The 16,046-nt window shown below is 47.3% G+C and overlaps 1 protein-coding gene across 4 annotated transcripts in view; it reads left to right on the top strand.

The window, feature by feature from the left end:
• The window catches only part of LOC149360711 (DCC-interacting protein 13-alpha-like), a 77,357-nt gene that overhangs the window by 49,130 nt on the left and 12,181 nt on the right, over positions 1-16,046 (top strand). For all 4 annotated transcript variants that reach the window (XM_089572462.1, XM_089572461.1, XM_089572460.1 and 1 more), the window contains 3 exons: positions 7,385-7,472; positions 9,228-9,278; positions 13,039-13,083. In XM_089572462.1, coding sequence (XP_089428588.1) covers positions 7,385-7,472; positions 9,228-9,278; positions 13,039-13,083 — 184 coding nt within the window. The remainder of the gene's footprint in view (positions 1-7,384; positions 7,473-9,227; positions 9,279-13,038; positions 13,084-16,046) is intronic.

Raw genomic sequence — 16,046 nt, 5'->3', positions numbered from 1 at the left:
CAGAAGAAGATAAAGTTGGTCACCTACTTAAAGGGTTTGCAGAAGACATTTACAATTTTCTTATCGGCAAAGCAAGTCTAGATTCTGTGTCTGACGTCATCCAGCACTGCCGCACATTTGAGACATTGAAGATGCGTCGCATCATACCAAAATTCGGACGTTTAGCCGGAGTGACAACGATGGCAGCCGTAGACACAACATCATCGTGTGATCTGGCTTCCACGATCCGCCAGATCGTGCGCGAAGAGTTGGCCAGGTCGCTGGAACTCACTCGGAATTCTTCAGAGCTTCGCCCTGAGTATCCCACGCGCCCTCCTCCGCCAGCCGCAGTTAACGCAGCGGACTTTGAGGACCACCGGGTGCCCCGACAGCTGCGACCGCGATCGCCTCCAGAACACCGGCCCCGCTTTTACCAACATCCGCCGGCCACATACGACGAGAACATTTGGCCCAATACTAGGCACGAAGACTACTTGCCGGCTCAACGTGCTCCTGGTCCCTCTCTTGTGTGTTACCGCTGCGGTCAGCCCGGTCACATCTCACGATTTTGTCCCCGCTGCCAACCATCGCGTTACGGCTCCTCAGGCTATCCTCCGCGGCAAGATTACCAACCTGTACCTTCTCGGCGCCCGTCTTACCCGCCTGATGTCGACAACCGATGGCCTGCAAAATGCGGAATAGTTCCCCGGCATCGGATAGAAGCGTGACTCCACCTCCAGCTTCCCGCATTCGTCGATCTCCATCACCCCGACGCCGCTCCTCTTCGCCTCCGCCGGAAAACTAGTCGGCGCGACCGATGGGGGTGAGGTCGCTGGAAGTCTGCCGCCGGAAGTGATACCCCTGCCTGTAGTTATGTTGCGGAACAAAGTGAATGTGCTAGTGGATGGTGTACCTGTAATGGCTTTAGTGGATACCGGTGCTACTGTTTCCGTTATGAGCGCTGGATTTAAGTCTCTCCTTGGACGCAAAGTTTTGTTTCGGTGGGACAAAAATGTCCAGTTTTGTGGTGTGAGTGGCGAACCGTTGCCTGCAATCGGAGTGTGTACTGTTAAGGTTTCTTTGAGTGGTGAAGTGTTCAGCACGGAAATGGCGGTGCTCGCCCGATCGACGCACGACGTCATTCTTGGGCTCAACTTTTTGCAGATGTGTGGCGCCAACGTTGATTGTCGCACCGGTGAGCTCAGCGTCGGCAAATGTTTTACCACTGGCCTTGTGGAAGGCTCTTGCAGTGGAGAGGGTGTGCTCGTTGTTACCCGAGATACTGTCGTGCCTCCTTCGTACCGGTTTCCTGCCCCGATACCACTGTTGACGTGTTTGATGCGACTGTGGAACCGAACCATCTTACCTGCATGAAGAAGAATATTTTGGTTCCTCATGCCATGGTTTCCGTCACCAACGGTCGCACTGAATTATGGGCAGTGAATTGTTCTACAGAAGCGGTAGTTTTGCCTGAAGGCCAGAAGCTTGCGTCGTGCAGCCACGCCTCACAAGTGTCTGTTGCCTTGGTTACCGACGCCTTGCACGCGGAAGCGCCAGAGTTTTGTGACGAGCCCAAGCTACTCAGCATGATTGACAACTCGCTCTCGACGCATGAGCGCCATGATCTCTTGGCCATTCTTCTGCGACACTCCACCATGTTTGACTTTTCACAGCCCGGTGGCCCACCTTCCATCCCCTCGTCTCGGACCCTTCACAGGATTGACACTGGCGCCTCACATCCGATCCGGCAAAAGCCCTACCGAGTGGCCCCGTCTGAACGTAAGCTGATCAATGAGCAAGTGAAGGAGATGTTAACTAAAGGTGTTATACAAGAGTCGTCGAGTCCCTGGGCTGCTCCAGTAATTCTTGTTCGGAAGAAGGACGGGTCGTGGCGTTTTTGCGTGGATTACCGTCGTCTGAATGCCGTCACGAGAAAAGACGTATACCCCCTACCTCGAATCGACGATGCCATCGACTGCCTATTTTCAGCCTCCTACTTCTCTTCTATTGATCTTCGGTCGGGGTATTGGCAAATCCCTATGCATCCCGCGGACAAAGAAAAAACAGCGTTTATAACGCCTGATGGCCTTTATGAATTTAATGTGATGCCATTTGGCCTTTGTAATGCGCCCGCCACCTTCGAGAGATTCATGGACACTATACTCCGCGGTTTGAAATGGGAAATATGCATGTGCTACCTCGACGACGTTGTAATTTTCGGAAAGACGTTCAGTGAGCACAACGACCATTTAGCTCTCGTCCTGGACTGTTTGCGCCAAGCTGGCCTTGTGCTTAACTCTAAAAAGTGCCACTTTGGTGCGCGTCAAGCGTTAGTGCTTGGACACCTCGTTGACAAAGACGGCGTCAGACCTGATCCAGCCAAGACTGCAGCTGTCGTGTCGTTCAAGCCACCGCGGTCTGTCAAAGAGCTGCGGAGCTTCTTGGGCTTATGCTCTTACTTCCGCCGCTTTATTCATCGTTTTGCGGACGTAGCTTACCCCTTGACTGGTCTACTTCACAAAGATGTGGCTTTCGAGTGGACACCTGAGTGCGACTCCGCCTTTCGCCAACTAAAATTCCTCCTGACATGCCACCCTGTACTTCGCCACTTCGATCCCTCCGCTCCCACAGAGATTCATACTGACGCCAGCGGTGTTGGCCTCGGCGCTGTTCTCGTCCAGCGATGCGACAACAAAGAGCACGTTGTTGCGTATGCGAGTCGCTCGCTCAGCAAGCCGGAGCACAATTATACAGTCACCGAGCAAGAATGCTTGGCTGTCGTCTTCGCCACGCAGCGTTTCCGTTCCTATCTCTACGGACGACCGTTCACCATCGTCACCGACCATCATGCCCTCTGCTGGCTCGTTAACCTTCGTGACCCGTGCGGGCGCCTTGCACGGTGGGCTCTCCGGCTACAAGAGTTCGATTACACAGTCGTCTACAAGAGTGGTCGCCGTCACGCTGACGCGGACTGTCTTTCGAGGCTGCCCCTTCCTGAGTCTGAGCCTACCATCGCTACTTTGGACCACTGCGTCGTGTCAGTGTCATCTGCTTTTCCTGATGTCGCCACGTTCAAAGCGGAACAGCAGAAAGATTTAACCCTACGATCTCTCCTTGCGGCAGCTGAAGATCCTTCCAATGTCAGCCACTTTTGTGTGCGGGATGGTCTTCTGTGGAAGAAAAACTATTCTTCTACGGGCCACCGCTTCGTGCTGGTAGTCCCGAAGAGCCTGTACAACTCTGTTTTGCAAGCCATGCACGATGACCCTACATCTGGACATCTTGGTTCAGCACGGACGCTGCACCGTACTGAGGCACGCTTCTATTGGCCGAAAATGCGGGCCACGACTGAGCGGTACGTCGCCAGCTGCACTCAGTGTCAACGATACAAGCGACCTACTAGCCTTGCATCTGGTCAGCTTCACCCTGTGACACCGTCTGCAGCACCGTTTGAGCAAGTGGGCATAGATCTCCTTGGCCCGTTTCCGAAATCCTATCATGGGAACCGCTGGATAGTGGTTTGTGTCGATTACCTTACTCGTTATTGTGAAACGGCAGCCCTACCCGCAGCTACAGCGCATCATGTGTCCTCTTTTCTGCTACGATTCATAGTTCTACGTCATGGACCTCCAAAAGTTATCATCAGTGACCGTGGTCGGCAGTTCACCGCTGACGTCGTGGAGCAACTTCTCCGTTCCTGCGCATCGCATTTTCGCCATTCCTCACCTTACCATCCCCAGACGAATGGACTCACTGAGCGCACGAACCGCACGATCACCAACATGCTGTCAATGTATGTTGATTCAAGGCACAAGAATTGGGACAGCGTCCTGCCGTTCATCACGTACGCGTTCCATACCGCGCGCCATGAGACTACTGGCTACAGCCCCTTCTTTTTACTCTATGCTCGACCCCCACGCTACACCCTGGACACCATCCTACCATTTTCTGACCAGCTTCCTGAAGATCCCTTCATCGCTGAGACACTCTGTCTCGCCGAAGAAGCCCGACGCCTTGCTCGTCTTCATGTTCTTGCTTCCCAAGATCGGTCTAAAGCGCGCTACGATGCCCGCCGCCGTCATGTCACTTACAGGCCTGGTGATTTGGTCTTGTTGTGGCGGCCTATCAGAAAGCGAGGATTGTCTCAGAAGCTGCTGTGCCGTTACGATGGACCCTATGTCATTATTGAGCAATTTGGCGAGCTCAATTACCGCGTAGCTCGTCTCACGGCAAGCGGACGTCGTTCAGCGCGAACTGAAGTCACTCACGTTGCCCGGCTGAAGCCCTACCATTCGCGCGGCGCTTCTTAACTCGCCCAGCGGGCTTCGGCTGCTTAGGGGGAAGTGTGACGCCCATGAAAAGGCCAATTCTACCTATTATTATTCTACATGGTCGGCGCTGCTGACTAAGCCGAAGATGAGGAGAACGAGGTTGGTGGTGTCTCGTGCTCGGCAAGCGGACCCAGCTGCTTTCAGTCCTCCGTCCCGGTCTCAATAAACCCTTGGCGTAACAATATGTACTCTGTTGAGCTTGTCTAGTGGTTGTTGTGAAAAATTTCTTGGTGTTTCAATGCGTATTTTCATTAGAAGCATGTGATCCAGTTTCAAGACATTGTGGATGACAATGGCCAATTGATGGAGTGTGGGGTGCTGTAAGTTAGAACCCATAAGCCAGTGACACTGACTGAGCATCATGTTAAAGGCTGTCTTGATTTGCTGTCTGTTTAACTGATCTTTTTTTTATATTCTTGCCAGATTCTTCAACTACAAGGCATTGCTCTTTGTTCATTTGGTTCTGTTCAGTAATTGCGCGATACAGAGCTGAAGTTTTGGAGCTTTGTGTAATGGATTTAGTGAGCTGAATTTGAATTGTGTTTGTAATATAAAATCCAAGTATGCAGGTTACGTAGAAGTTTAAAGACTACCCTTTCTGAGGCAAATTTTTTTGACATTGCGGGAAATTCTGTGTCCCAGCAGTGCAGAAGTTCAGCTCTGTAAAGTGGATTTCATTGCTTTTCTGAGCACATTTGTAGCAAATTCCACATAGCTACAATTTCGATTAAAAAGCAACATCAAAGGCAGTAAGCTAATAAAACATTGTTATTCTGTAAATTGGATTTTGGATGCAACACATGCTTTGAATGTGTGTACATTCTTGTATACCGTATTTACTCGCATAATAGGCGCACTTTTTTTCCAGAAAATCCGGCTCAAAGTTCGGGGTGCGCCTATTACGCGGGGTAAAATTTCCGGAAATTTTTGGACTCGCAAAATTGAACACACCACGTAAACGCACTCGTGTACGCGCCGCACCCCGTTTTCGCGAAGAAATGTTAAAAAAAAAAAAGTTCCGTGTAAGGGCCGCACCGAAACTTTCGGAATGCACGCGCCGAGGTCTCCGCGATCGGCTCCGGCTGCGCGCAACGGGCGCTTGATCGCGGAGGCCACACACGCGCACAGGAGCTTCCAGACGCCGCCCAAGGCCAAGCTCATCATCATCATCATCGTTTTCCTCCGCCGCGAGCTTTCGCTATCTATATCGCCATCAGCATCTCCAGCTCTTTTTTTTTTTGTTGTTGCTGTCAAGTGCCGGGATTTGCGGTAGCGCGATAGTTATCATGGTTTATGGCTTTGCCGCGGAGCGTTGATGTTTTAGCTCGACGGGCAAGCACCTTAACAGCTACACGGCTGGGAGTTTGCTCTCGAACGCGGCAAGCGTGCGGCAGGTCGGAAAATACGACGTGGCCGAGAAGTGCGGCAGTTGCGACTACGGCGTCCTAAATTTTCGTACGCGACTCCAAGCGCCGAGGTTTTCGCGGGCCTAAGTCGGGAACGTTTCCGGCTGGAGATGAAGCTTTCCAAACAGACGTTTAAAGTGAGCATCCCTGAAAACTGTGTGCGGCTGTTCTACGCGATGTCGTTGTACGTGCTGTGGGTCCGCAGCAGCTGCAACGGCAGCAGCACTAGTAGGGACTAGTAGTCAGTTCAGCAAAAACTTCGTTAAAATAAAGATTGGGAAACGGGGGGTGGCGAGGCGTCGGCTTGCAATCGTGTAAATACAGTATTGATCACAGTGCCAAGTTCGGGGTGCGCCTATTATGCGCGGAAATAAAAAAATCTGATTTTTTGATTTTTCGCGCCCTAACTAGGGGTGCGCCTATTATGCGAGTGCGCCTATTACGCGAGTAAATACGGTACATGTTGGAAACTCTCAGAGTGTTATTAATGCTATGATGTAATTTAATATTTCCAGTTAAATATTTACCACTGTTTACTTCATTTTATTGAACTAGCGTGAGGTTTTCCGATTTTCATTGGTCATTTCGCTACCCACGCACTGCTTCACATGAACAGGTTTTGTAGCACCCTTAAATGTGCAAGCATTCATTCGTTCCTGAAACAAATTGTATGCACAGCTGAAGGCATTGCTTGTAATAACTGCGCTTGTAACTACATACATACACAAGATTTATTTGTGGTATGTTTCCAAGCAGTAAACCGAACAGTTCTGCAAACAAGTCACTTCTGTCTCGATAGTTGGAGCTAACAGTTTGTGTTGTTATTAGTCAGTTGGTAAGCATTTATTTGAGGACCACGACATGGCGTAAGCAAGTGTCAAGGTGGCTTGATGCGGCCCGTAGCAAAGGTGTTCCACTCTAACACTGGAGAGCATAGAGTTTCTTACTATTACCTAGAGGGAAAGCTGGCGGCACTGCACTTCAGCCACCATGGACGCCCAAAGCATCATGGGGCGGTGAGCTACTTGTTGCGGCACAGTCGCAATTTTTTGGGAACATGGAGTGGCACTACTAAGATGTTTCATTCCGAAAACGCTGTTTGTGTGTGCACAGACGACTTTCCCGCGAACGCAGTGGGCAAAACCCATAGTAGTGAAAACGCGACGACACACGACGCCAATAAAAGGTTTCACTTTTCCGAAATGCCATTAAAAAACCTCTTATAGTAATTAAGCAACAACATCTTTTTTGAAAACATATTTACTTTTAAAAGTGCGCCTCTAAATTACGAAATATTAGTTTTTATAGTGTTCACTACTTGGCCAATAGGAGAGCGAGTCGTCTCTTATTTTGGGCAAACTTTGCACTTATAGGCTTTTCTGCTCGTTTGTTGCAATCATTAGACAAGATATTGAATGTTAGGGCGTTTGTAGTTATCAAACAGCCTTATTTTTCTATTATTTTTTGGCCAAAAGTTGCAGTTCCGCAACAAGTAGCTCACCGCCCCATGATGCTTTGAGCGCCCATGGTGGCTGAAGTGGTCTCGAGGGGTCGCCATGCAAACTCCCATAGACGGGCCGCCAGCTTTCCCTCTAGGTAATAGTAAGAAACTCTAACACTGCAGAGGATGAATGTTGTTGGAAAGCGGCGTCTTTCTGTGTTGTGCAGGCTGCTGGGATTCATCACGATAACGCCAGGTGAAGGCCCACCCACCTACAGGTGCTACGTATTCGAAGTGAACACAAGTGCAGAGGAGGTGAGTGACTGTTCCACTCCAACACCGCACAGAATGCTGCCACTTTTGGTTTGTGCGAGAACGACTGTTAGCATCGTGACGCGGTCTATTCCTGTGGCAGCGTTCGTGATGCTGATATATATGGCCTCCGAGATTGGGTGACACAACACGCTTCAGCCAGGTTATGCAAACTCTGCCCTCGTGCCCGACATTGGAGGCTATGGCTCATGGCTGTCATCTATCTCAGCTGCAGAAGTGTGGCACTGGTTAGTTTGCTGGCATCATCATCATCATCAGCCTGACTACGCCCACTGCGGGGCAAAGGCCTCTCTCCCATGTCTCTCCAGTTAACCCTGCCCTTCGCCAGTTGCGGCCACCGTATCCCCGCGTGCTTCTTAATCTCATCCGCCCACCTAACTTTCTGCCGTCCCCTGCTATGCTTGCCTGCTCTTGGTTATCACTAGAGAAAGGTAATTTTCTTCTGTGTGTGACGTGATGGTCACAGGTCTAATATCCTGTATGTACTCGTGTAATGAACCCACTTTTTTTCCATAAAAATTGAGAGCAGTTTTATCAAAAATCAGAAAACAAATGTGATATGTGCAAATCTTGGTGCCGTCACAGCATAGTGGAGGTAGAAACTGGGACATATGAATGTGCAATCTAATGCTATTGCAATCCACTCTTAAGGTGACCTGAGCATCCCCATAGTTGTTCTTTTTTTATTTTTGTTAAGTGGCCATAAATGCGAGGGAATAAAGGAATCAATCAATCAATCAGTCGGTCAGTCAAATTTCTTAATCTAAGGCATATGTAGTGTAATTCAAGGAATCCTGTGGCAGGTAGTGAAACCGAAGATGGAAGGGCTTAACTTTGAGGCAGCTAAGCTTGAAATCAGGAGTTAGTATGCTATCAGAGTATCAGAAATAGCGGTGTTAGTGGTGGGAACTTGGTGAGCCAATCTAGAAGGTTTTCATAAACTGAAATTTTGTGTCTCTGAGAGAGATCAACTGAAGAAATGTCCTTTCTGTTTTCGTCATTTGAGAATGGAGGCAATATTTAAAAAAAAAAAAGAAAAATTAACACTAGCAGTGTTTCGCTATTGAACATGAATACACATTTTTTTCCTGAACACAATCAAGGAGTGAAACTCATCACGACTTGTTGACCTCTTTGGGTTTGTTCTTTTTTGTGATTCTTGTTTAAAAGCCAACATAATGAAGCCAGCAAAAAAAAAATGAGAACACAAGAGGGGGAGGTACACAGGAGAGTGCTGGACTAGCAATTGATGCTTTATTGAAAGATTCGTTTTTGTTGCTGGTTTCATTGTGTTTGATTCACACTGACTAACCTACATGGTTACCTTGTTGTTGTTCCATAACGTATCTGAATCGTGCCTACCCTGGCTCTTTGCATGGAACTCTATGTGAATAAATGAACAAACAAGATTACCTTCCTTTGGAGTGAATGCAGAAATCAATACTTCTTTTCTGGTGTGGTGGTAACCACCTACTGATCAAGTCGCGCTAAAAGGCACAGAAAGACGAAAACACAGATGGACGAAGCACGTTCCGTCCGTCTGTATGCGCTTCGTCCATCTGTGTTTTCATCTTTCTGTGCCTTTTAGCGCGACTTGATCAGTATGAAGCACCAACTAGCCCCCGCTCTTGCATTGGTAACGACCTGTTCATTGCTTGTGACTTGTCATTTGGCATGCTGATTAAGTGGAGTGCCTAGTCAACCTGACCTTGCTTCTTTCCTTGTCTTACTTGCCAGGTGTGCAATGCCTTGTCAGTGGCTGCCAACATTGCCCTCACAGCTCTCATGGTAAGCTCGCATTTGAGTATCCCGGCCGTTGTTCCGCTCTTGCATTTAGGTAATTGAACAAATGACTACAATTACTATAAATTACTGTATCGAGCCCTCGAGCTCCCCTGCAGTCAGCTTGTTTTAGGGGCGTGGGCATACATTAGAACACAAGGTGAGATTAAAGGTGCAGTGAAGAGGAATCTGAACTCGTCTTTTTGCCACGGCAACTCAATCTACACGTTCCGAGCATTCTTAGAAACTTCGATTTATTGCCCTGTGTGGCCGATTTTCCTAATTAAATCAAATTAGCGTCCGGCTCCCGCCTTTTTTTTTTAATTCTCCCCGCACGGTGGGCATAGTCGACCAATGTGTGGAGTGCCTTTCACCCAGTCCCGTGGCGGCTTGCCGCTCTGCCATCGGCGGAGTAATACGTAGTAATCCGTAGAAGCAAATAGTCCGCGCGTAGTTTTATTTCTGCGGGCTTATTTCGCGGCTATATTATCTGCGAATGAAACTATTTATTCGCGGAAACCTAAAAAACAAAATAAAGTGAAAGCAAAGCCTCCACGGAGCTGGCTGAAAGGCACTCCACACATTGGTCAACTCTTCCCACAGTCTGCGGGGAGAATTCAAAAAATAAAGGCGGGAGCCGGACGTTAATTCGATTTAATTAGGGAAATCGGCCACACAGGGCAATAAGTTGAAGTTTCCAAGAGTGCTAGGAACGTGTAGATCAAGTTCCCGTGGCAAAAAGACGAGTTCAGATTCCTCTTTAGTGCACCTTTAAGTCAGGTTGGTCAATGCAGTTCCTGCAGTAATGTGAGACGTGGGAGTAAAAGAGTTAATCTGAGAAGTATCGTTTCTAGAAAAGTAGTTCAGCACTACTTATTTCAGAGGAGCGCACACGTAAACATCGCAGGACGGGCACTGATTTCAACTAAGTTTATTGAAATGCGCGCATGTTACAAATGTAGTGAGTTGAAGTCAGCGCCCATCGTGCCTTGTTTCGCTGTGTGCTCATCGAAATAAGTAGCACTGAATTACTTTTCTAGAAACAATTCTTCACCAACAGGCCCCACAGCATGGTTTATTAAGGGGGGAATGAGGGGATCGATGGCAATTTTTCTATTTTTCGGCTTAGAGTGATGAAATTTGGCAGACTGGCATGAAACAGCATCACACAATCAAATATGAAGTTTCACAATGACAGCTTCAGTAGGTTCCCGTTTATCATTGTTTATATGTTGTCCCCATGTTGCTTGCTTCTGGAAAGCCTAGCATGACAAAAAAACAGGCTACAGGTCTGTAAATGCTTTTAATATTTAGTACTAATAAGTGTGGTGTAAATCAAGACTCTCTTAAATTTTAAAAAGATTTCTCTGCTTTTTTTTTGAAGGACACAATATGCACCTTCTTTTATGTATAAAATGTATCATGCTCTAATTATCGTGTAATAAAAACATGTGAGCCTAAATGGTAAATCTGAGACAGTCTTGACGCAGACCACATTTCAGGGATCGCAACAAAACAAACGGGGTAAAAATCCATGCACCCATTGCGGTGCTACGCTTTCCACAAACAAGGTATCAAGCTCAAAACAAACTTTAGAGAAAACAAGCCTGAAAGCTCTAAGCCAGCACACACTGTCTATGTGTAGATGCCGACAAATATATTTATTTGGAGCGCTTAAAAGTTTATTTTTTGGTGAAATATTTCAGTACAACATAGAAACAGTATTAGGGATGCCAAAAAGTGTACTTTTCAAAAATCAACTTTTTTCGTGATTTTTGCAATCTGATCCCCACATCTTCCCTTAAGTCAGTGTAAGCATTCGAGAGGCTTCCCACTAGCACATCCGAGGAGTTTTTTTTTTTTGGTTTTCTTTTATGAGTCAGGTCTAGAAACAGAAACTAAGCGAAATGTACGAGGCTGTTCCGGAAGTAATTTTCGTCATTTATTTTCACATGGAAACTCTATTGCTAAAGAAAATGCACCATGGCATCATAAGCTATACACCTTGCACTAATGCTCGACATCGCCGCCATTGATTTTGAGACATTTGTCTCTTTCATTGAAGCCGCCGCGGTGGCTCAGTGGTTATGGTGCTCGGCTGCTGACCCAAAAAGACGCGGGTTCGATCCCGGCCGCGGCGGCTAGAATTTCTTTGGAGGATAAATTCTAGAGGCCCGTGTACTGTGTGATGTCAGTGCACGTTAAAGAAGCCCAGGTGGTCGAAATGTCCGGAGCCCTCCACTACGGCGCCCCTCATAGCCTCAGTCGCTTTGGGACGTTAAACCCCATAAAACTAAACCAACTCTTTCATTGAATGGCGGACCATCAGTTCCACATTGATGGCCCTTTCATGGAGGAAGGAAGAATCACACGTTTCACGTCCCAGAACACTGTGGCCATAACCTTTCCTGTGGAGGGCGATGACACTTTCAATTTTTTTTCTCACTGGTGAACTGGGATGCTTCTGTGTCATTGAGACGGCCTTGGTTTCGGGGGTAAAGTGGTACGCCCTGCCTCATCGCCCGTGGTGATTCTGAACAGAAACTCGTTTCCCTCTCATGTGGAACGCATCGAATGATCGAGGCAGATTCCCATTTTTGCACCCTTGTGATCCGGGGGTCAGGTTTCTCGGCACCCGTCTTGCAGACTCTTTTTCGGGAACCCAACGCATCACGGAGCTTGTGACGGGCCCGAGCACGACCAATGTGCAGTGTGGACACCACGTCTGACACCGTTATGCGCCTGTCCGCTAACAACAGTGTTAGCGGACAACAATGTTGGCTAGAAATGTTAGCTAGCAGTGCTGTTTTCATTCGTGGATGTGGAGGGACGCCCACTTCGACCTTGATCCTCCGCACTTTGCCTTCCTTCGTTGAACACGCAACGGCAGCTACCAACCATTTCACAAGGCATGACCCATTCACCGTACAAGATCAGTAAGCGATTATGGATGATGGGCACACTAGTCCTGCGTACCCATTCATCATCATCAGCAGCAGCAGCAGCACACGTCTGTCTGCCATCATGATTTGTACTCGAATAACCTCGGGCATGCCGGTCTGCTGCTACGTGCGTGCGTCATTTCCCCTATGTTTGGCGCTCCTCCTGTCGTTAAACCAGCAACGGGTGTGAATCCTTGTGGCGGTGGTTTGTTTCACTCGGTGTACTGTCTTCTCTCTAAAAAAAACAATGACGAAACTTACTGTTGGAACGTCCCTCGTGGCTATAATGGCAAGAAAATGCACAGATCTTTTCTTGGCAAAAACTATCAAAACAAAATGGGCTAGGTAACTATCACGTAAAACATATCGAATGACAGCTTTGATAGTACTGTTGTAGCTACAAATAACAAACCTTTTCTTAGTTTCTATTAACATGGCTCATTTCAGGAAGCACTGCTCATATATGAGCTTGCGTGCTTCTTCAAATACAGTCAAACCCACTTATAACAATACCGGTTATAACAATATATCGGATATAACAATGGTCGGTAGTGGCACCGTCAACTTTTGCATGTGTTCTATGGTATTTTCAGCACAACCCTGTTATAACAATTATTGGTTATAACAATGGTATTTCCATGGCACTTCAGTATTTTTATAAGTGGATTTCACTGTATAGTGGTTGTAGGCAGCACCCTTAAAGTTTCTCTTCCAGGCTCACTCCTTGCCTGTGTAGCCTTGAACTTAACTTTCAGGAGCATCACAGTTTGATGACCAAGTAGTGGTCGTACATTCCCTTTCTGGGTCGTTTATGATTTTCCTAGGGTCAGCAGCACCAAGAAAAGCATGCACAGAAGGAAGATGAAAAGGTAAGCAGTTCATTAAAGACAGAACGGTTTTTTTTTTCTTTCTTTTGCTAATGTATAGCAGAGCTCTCATGCGGTTTTTGATTTTATGGGGTTTGAAATTCCAAAGCGACTCAGGCTATGAGGGGCGCCGTAGTGGAGGGCTCCGGAAATTTCGACCACCTGAGGTTCCTTAACGTGCACTGACATCACACAGTACACGGGCCTCTAGAATTTCATTAAAACTTCCTGTTGGGCGAGTTGGTAGTTCATATTGAATTAGAAATATTATAGCGCAAACAAAGACACGGACAAAAAAAGAGAGGAAACACCTTTAGAATTTCACCTCCATCGAAATTCAGCTACCAAGGCTGGGATTGAAGCCTTGTCTTTCGGGTCAGCAGCCAAGTGCCGTAACCACTGAGCCACCGCAGCGGGGTAAAATTTTAAATGTGTGCCTTATGCTGTTCATTCACATTTACTAATTAGGCAGTGCTCATGTAGAGACACCTCAGACCAAGGTCCTTTTATCCAAAGATTGTACCAGGTGTGTGTCCAGTCAGTCTCAGAAGGATTCACCTATTAACAATTAAAATCACATTTCTTGTTGTACATTATTTTGTTGAGTGAAAACGTACAGTCGAGGACTTGTTTCTAGTTGTGGGCAGGCTTGAAAAACCTCATGTTGATGATGCATCGTGTAATTGGCGGCAGTATTTGTGGAGCATTGTTGAATTCCTGGAAATTGAGAGTGCGGCTTAGATAGGAAAGCACTTGACACGGTCACTCGTATACTCGCGTACTACTGAAGATTTGAAAATGGTTTGGAATTTGTTTGGACGGGGTACATTGCACTATTCAGTATCGTGGTTGCTGCTTTAGCAGCCACGGTAAAGCACAAGGTAGTGGCTAGAAATCTTTGGGGCTTTATTTTACTTGAGCTTTTATCTTATTTCCCCCTTATTTTACCTGCCACAGTGGCTCAGTGGTTACGGCGCTCGGCTGCTGAACCGAAAGGCGCGGGTTCGATGCCGGCCGCGGCGGTCGAATTTCGATGGAGGCAAAATTCCAGAGGCCCATGTACTGTGCGATGTCGGTGCACGTTAAAGAACTCCAGGGTGCCGAAATTTCGGGAGCCCTTTACTGCGGCGTCCCTCATAGTCTGAGTCGCTTTGGGACGTTAAACACCATAAACCAAATGTTATTTTACCTGCTGCAACTGATGAAGGACAGTGTTAATTGGAGAGACATGGAGAAGGCCTTTGCCCTGCAGTGGGCGTAGTCAGGCTGATGATCATGACGATGACAATGAGGCAGCATAGCCCACTAGTGGCAAATGAAATCGTATGGGGCACATGGGATGTGATGGAAGGAGGGACATGTAACTGATGCATCAATTTGGAACAACTCGGTTATCATCAACCCTAAAACATTTCATCTTGCAAATTGTTGAGTAGGCCCCGTCCTTAGAGTCCTCTGCTTCCCTTTCTTTTTTTTTTTCGCCTTGGTTTTAAAGCATCTTTCCTGCATACTCTAAGTGCCGCTCCCATTTTATGCCCCACAAACTGAACTCAGTGGATTAAGCAACGTGAGTGGACCATTGCTGGGAAAAAAACAGCGCTAAGACTAAGGACAAAGAAAAGAGAACAACAGGACCGGCGCTGTTTTTTTTCTTCTTTTCTTTCTTTTTTTTTTTAGTGGGGTTAACACAAGGAACAGGGCTCAATGTACAAGAAATAAACTTCAATATAACGGAGAGTTGAGCTAGTTGGTACATGCTTCTGGGAAAAAACAGCGCTAAGACGAAGGACCTGCTGTCCTCTTTTCTTTGTCTGACAATCGTGACAGGCTAGTGAGAAGATGTAGACTTTGAAGACGAACTGTTCATTTAGGTGAACCTGTGCTGCTCTCTGGTGGCAGAAAAGGAAAGCTGGTGGTGATGCTAAAGCAAATGGCCCTGGCTGTTGTTGGGAGCACGGTTCTCACCTGTGCTCTGTATATACACAGTGCGATACAACTTAAATTAACAGCAGTTGGAAACACTGGGCAATGGACCACAGCGTCCTGTATTACTCCGCTGGCCAATCACTGCAGTAAACGAAAGCAGCTTTTTGATGTTTGCCTAAACTTAAAGGTGCACTGAAGAAGAACCTCAACTCGTCTTTTTGCCGCGGAAACTTGATCTACACATTCCCAGCAGTCTTAGAAAATTCGAATTATTGCCCTGTATGGCCAATTTCCCTAATTTAAATCGGATTAACGTCCGGCTTCCGCCTTTTTTTTTTGTTAATTGCCCGCAGACGGTGGGAGGAGTCAACCAACGCATGGAGTGCCTTTCGGGCAGTCGTGTGGCAGCTTTGCTTTCGCTTTCATTTTGTTTTTTTAGGTTTCCATGAATAAATAGGTCTAGTCAGAGACAGCATAGCTGCACATTAGGCCCACGGAATTAAAAATATGCGTGGACTCCTTGCTTTTGCCGAGCACTATCGTATCACTCCACCGATGGCTGAGCGGCAAGCCGCCACGGGACTGGGTGAAAGGTTGGTCAACTCTTTCCACCGTTTAAGGGGAATTAGAAAAAAAAAAAGGCGGGAGTCCATCATTAATCCGATTTAAGTTAGGGAAATCGGCCGCACAGGGCAGTAATTCGAAGTTTCCAAGAACGCTCGGAACGTGTAGATCGAGTTCTAGCGGCAAAAAGACGAGTTCAGATTCCTCTTCAGTGCACCTTTAAGACGACAGTTTTTCTGCCTGATGCATCAGGTTACAGCCAGTGTAGAAGTTCCACCTAGATCTGGAGGACTTGCTTGATCTCAATCATTTTCAATTCATGATGGAGCTATGTCCCGGAGCCACGCAGTTTGTTTTACAGCCCAAGTTCTTCGAGTCACTTTCATTCGCTGACCGAAAGTGAAACTGTCTAGAAGTGCATTCGACTTGGCTGCTCTCACTGCACCAGTTCCGTGCTGAATTGCAGCACCGCGAGA

This window comes from Amblyomma mixtum, chromosome 2, assembly GCF_055824585.1.
Source record: "Amblyomma mixtum isolate Tamu chromosome 2, ASM5582458v1, whole genome shotgun sequence".
Lineage (NCBI taxonomy): Eukaryota > Metazoa > Arthropoda > Arachnida > Ixodida > Ixodidae > Amblyomma > Amblyomma mixtum.
This window is presented reverse-complemented; position numbering and strand designations above follow the sequence as displayed.